The sequence below is a fragment of the Peromyscus californicus genome, unplaced genomic scaffold, assembly GCF_007827085.1.
Source record: "Peromyscus californicus insignis strain IS unplaced genomic scaffold, ASM782708v3 Scaffold_10__1_contigs__length_136768540, whole genome shotgun sequence".
NCBI lineage: Eukaryota > Metazoa > Chordata > Mammalia > Rodentia > Cricetidae > Peromyscus > Peromyscus californicus.
Genome location: NW_026294391.1, coordinates 88,805,121 through 88,809,913, shown reverse-complemented (window position 1 = coordinate 88,809,913; position 4,793 = coordinate 88,805,121). Strand labels below are relative to the sequence as shown.

The window sequence follows — 4,793 nt, the reverse complement described above, 5'->3', positions numbered from 1 at the left end:
GAGAATTTACTATCAAATACTTCTTGAATGGAGCTAAGGAGTTGGCCTTGCTCACCAATTCCCAGGTGCTGATGAGACTGTTGTTGTCCCATGTGTTCAAGTGGCCCAACTTGCTTGCAGACAACCTGGGTCACTTGTCAGTTTCTGTGACTAAAGTTCAGACTATGCTAGACCTCCATGTCTGTTTTCTTTTTCATAAGTGGGTTAAACTTACTAATGGAATTTATGGAGAGTGGAATTGGAAGACTGAAAACAGTTAAAAGTAATCTGCATCAATGACTAGTAGGCTAAAACAAAAAACAATAGACATCAATTGACTTGAGTTTGTATTATTGACAAAAGACTCTCCCATTTATTCATTTCAAATTCTATTTATTTTTGATTTAGAGAATATTTAAACAGTTTGGGAAGGTTTAAGTGCATATATTTGGATGAGGAATATTAGATGAGGATCACTGATGGTATCTTTCCATGTGTTAATGGATGTTAGATGATCTCAAATCCAAAAAGAACCGATTCATTGATTCTATGGTTATCCATGGCTTCCTTTGCCCTTAATCTGTAGGAAGAATAAGAGATAATTAACAATTGTAAAACATTGATATGAACCACATTTTCAATCTTAGGAAAATATTGTTCCTTATATCTGTCTGTATTTTTAACCAAAAATTGAACATATTTTCTTCTTGAAACTCAAACTCTTGTGTATGGCCTGCAAATAAGCTACCAATGCCAACAGATGCTGGATAATAAGCAACTTTGCTAATGCTTGGTGGCCTTGGTCCCTTTGTTGCAAAGATCAGCAGCTGATAGACTACAGAAGTGCTAGTCAAGGACTCACTCTACTAGACCATGTCCTCCTCAGGGTCCTCTGAGCTGTGTAATATACCTTGGAATCTCCGTTCAGGTGTTATAAAAGACAGCCATCCTAGAGGGAGCTCCTTCTATTAGGCACTCACCCTCCCAATTCTATGCTTCCTTTGGCAGGGTCTGGACCTCTTGGAGGGTCTTTCCCTCTCCTGAATAGGTGGGCCTGCAAGAACTGAACTTGTCATGCCTTGGGTGAAGCAGAATGTGGTCATTAATAGCATGTGTACACACGTTACGGGCATTGATGCATTAGAAAAAATGAAATTTCTCTAGAGGGACCTAAAGCCCCAGAGGTAAACTCACAGCATGCAGGATGATCTCCTTCCCCTGATCCTCAACCTCATCTTCTCCTTTCTTCTCATATTCATAGTTGTCATCTTTATTGTCCTCCTCCTCCTCTTCTTCATTATTGTAGTCCTGGTCGTCTTCAGCTTCCTCCTGAACTACGTCTTTCTCCTGGTCGCTATTCCAGACGTACAAGTCCTCTTCAACATCAGGCCAGGCTTCCTCGAGAACAGGACAGATATCCTCAATATCAGGCCAGATGTCCTCAGTGCAATGCCAGCGTTCCTCGACATCAGGCCAGATGTCCTCAATGCAATGCCAGCGTTCCTCGACATCAGGCCAGATGTCCTCAATGCAATGCCAGCGTTCCTCGACATCAGGCCAGATGTCCTCAATGCAATGCCAGCGTTCCTCGACATCAGGCCAGATGTCCTCGACATCAGACCAGATGTCCTCTACAACAGGCCAGATGTCCTTGATACAAGGCCAGACTTCCTTGACATGAGGCCAGATGTCCTCGACATCAGGCCAGGTTTCCTCGACATCAGGGCAGATGTCCTCGACTTTATGCCAGATGTCCTCGACATCAGGCCAGATGTCCTTGATATCAGGCCAGACCTCTTCCACATGAGTGGGGATCTCCTCAGTATCGGGCCATATCTCCTGCTGCCCCGGCTCTTCCCCCATAATGGCGCATGAGTCTGCCTGTGAACGCAGAAATCCTGTGGTTCCATCGATGTCATCAACAGCCTCATGGATTGGCAGCACATGGAAGCCACTTTGTCCAGCGTCGTGATCCATCCTACCACCTTCTTGCTCTTGGTCAGGTAATCCACGGTCCCGCTCTGCAACAACAGACATGGCAAAAATTTCCTGCCAGTGAAGATCTTACTGAAGCTTCGAGCTTTGAAGGTGTTGGTGGCGATGAGGCGTTGTTAAGGTGACTACCACGAAGTAGAGAGAGGCTGTTGGCCTCAAGTACCTCCTTGGAGGCAGTGAGAGCAGCAGGGTAGGTTTTCCACTAGTGAGCAGATGGAGCTGCTACTTGTACAGTACTGTACAAGAAGGGCTAGACAGCACCAGGGAGGAGCCTCCTGCTGAGGCCAGCCCCTGAAGGCTGAGAACCGGGTATGAGGGGGCGGAGCCTTGAGGAGTAATAATGGCCCCTCTCACACGTCACCAGAGCTGTAAGCTCATTTGCTGAGACATAGTGATTGACGTGTATTGTGTCCAATGAGCCTTAAAGGTCCTTAAATTCTGGGGACTGCTCAGAATCACACCTTTTTCCCTGAGGCCTTACTGTTTTGGGATACCTTTTAAGGTGATAGGAACCCTGTCTTTTAAATATCACATTGTCAGTAAAATGATAGTGTATCAAAATGAATGAGCTCGGCTGCACTGACTTCTGTTTGACGTGGGGTTATGCCAGTATAGACAGAGTTATAAAACTGCTCTAGAGGGGCAGGAGAGATGGCTCAGAAGAGCACTTATTGCTCTTCCACAGGATCCAGGTTTAATTCCCAACACCGACATGGTAGTTAGCAACCTTTGTAACTCCAGTTCCAGGGCATCTGGTGTCTTCAGGTGTCCTTGGACATTGTACACACATGATGTACAAACATACACGCAAGAAATAGCACCAATACACATATAAAATGAAGATCTAAAAGACTTTAAAACCCAATGATTGTATAGCTCAGGTTTCAGCAGTAGTAAAAAAGAAAGAGAGAGAGAAAGCCAAATAGTAAACAGTTGAAATGGTTACAGTCAGAACAAAGGGTTGAAAGTGAAAAACAATTAAACAGGACTTGGAAAGTGTTTAATTCTCACTGCCCAAATCACATCGATCCTCCCATAAATGTATTTTTAAAAAAAGAGGAAAAGCATGTTAAGTGAAAAAGACAGTCTTCCTAGGATTACCTAACAAAACGAAGAATTTCTATTTCATTATTCTCTTTTAGTTTTTTTTTCCTATAATTATCTTGTGCCACTATCCCATTGACCTCAAATCAGTGGTTCTCAACCTTCCTAACTATGTGAGCCTTTAATACAGTTTCTCAAATTGTGGTCATGTCCCAATGACAAAAATATTTTCGCTTCTACTCCGTAACAGTAATTGTGCTGCTGTTATGAATCTCAATATGAATATCTGTGTTTTCTGATGATCTTAGTTGGCCCCTGTGAAAGAGACATTCTACCAAAATGATCGTGACCCACAGGTTGAGAACCACAGCCTTAAGTGGTCATACTTCTTACTCTGCTGTACGACCTAATTTTTATTTCTGTAGGGTTTGAGCAACATGGACCAGGAAACAGAATGACCAAAGAGATAACTACTGTATTAGGACAACACAGTGACCTGCTTGGTGTCCTTGTGCCCATCACTCTAAGTCATGTTCACTGCAACGACTATGCATGAGGGTTAATAGACAGTCCCATGAAAGTCATGATATTTATTCATTATCCTCCTTGTCCGAACTTTTCTTTCTCTTCCCCTTGTCAATGTGTGGTGTTATAACTTCCTAAATATCATTAATTCTAGAAACAAAATACTAAAATCTCTCTGAAATCTCTTGGTTTCTCCCCCTTTCTGATTGTGTGGCAGTAACTCTAATTGTGCATTTTCATAAGGTCCTTTTGTCCCTTCAGTAGAGTAATGCTTTCCTTTGCCTACTGATCCACTTCCAAGAGGGCACCAAAATAGCCAGGTGGTAGCTGGAACATGCAATTCAAATTTTGTGCCTTAAAAGAATTCGTCATAGGAATGAGGAACTTTCTAAAATGTCATAGATGGCAATACTATGTGAGGAAAGCCAGTTTGGTCCACACCTCTCCACCACCACACATCCACACACGATGTTGCTACACACTGCATTATGAAGGTACAGCACCAAATATCAGTTTCACGTTTGGGACAGGAGTAAAGAGCCACAGCTATACAGTGTTAAACTTAAACTACTGTTTTAGTTATCTTGTTCCATTTGATGAATGGAATTAAGTCAAATGTGATGGAGTCACTAACAACCACAAACAGCTTATTCAACTTGGATGTCCTGTAAGGCCAGACTACTTTCCATTAAAACTGGGAAAAGGAATTAATATGGAGTCACTGACCTCCTAGTGCAGTGGGTCTCAACCTTCCTGATGCTATGATCCTTTCATACAGTGTGTCTCATGTAGTGCTGCCCTCCCCCCTCCAACCATAAAATTATTTCTGTTGCTACTTCATGAGGGTAAGTTGCTACTGAGCCATGTACCACTTCCTAAGCCCATTAGAAACAGGTGTTTTCTGATGGTCACAACCCACAGGTTGAGAACCACTGTTCTACTGCTTATGCCATAACATCTATCGTGAAGAAAGTAAATGAGGGTTCATGCACATTGTCTCTAGGGCGAAAAACAGTGGACCTCGGGAATAGTAATCACATTGCTGTATAGACACAAAAGTCACTGTATCATCCTGAAGAAGACAGTTCTCTTAGTGGTTCAAGAAAGGGTTCACGCTATGATGCTATCAACAGTGAAAAAGAATGATGCATATTGCAGATGCCATTCCAATTGACAAAGTAAAGCCCGTCTGTGTCCAACTCCACAACATATGCAAGCATATAACACAATGTCAGGGTACTTTAGCTTGA

At 42.7% G+C, this 4,793-nt stretch overlaps 1 protein-coding gene across 1 annotated transcript; it reads right to left on the bottom strand.

Annotated features, from left to right (window-relative positions):
* Positions 1-532: 532 nt before the first annotated feature.
* LOC128117315 (glutamic acid-rich protein-like) lies at positions 533-2,016 on the bottom strand. Its single transcript, XM_052749240.1, has 3 exons — positions 1,720-2,016; positions 1,174-1,377; positions 533-559 (listed from the first exon to the last, which is right to left on the bottom strand). The coding sequence occupies exons 1-3, from the start codon at positions 2,014-2,016 to the stop codon at positions 533-535; spliced, it is 528 nt and encodes a 175-aa protein (XP_052605200.1).
* Positions 2,017-4,793: the final 2,777 nt, after the last annotated feature.

Excerpts from the sequence above, each read along its gene's own strand:
- LOC128117315 (XM_052749240.1), bottom strand. The coding sequence starts at position 2,016 with ATGTCTGTTGTTGCAGAGCGGGACCGTGGATTACCTGACCAAGAGCAA. Across the intron at positions 1,378-1,719 it reads TCGAGGACATCTGGCATAAA|GAAGCCTGGCCTGATGTTGA; the intron begins GTCGAGGACATC and ends CCTGTTCTCGAG. Across the intron at positions 560-1,173 it reads AGGAGATCATCCTGCATGCT|ATTAAGGGCAAAGGAAGCCA; the intron begins GTGAGTTTACCT and ends TTCTTCCTACAG.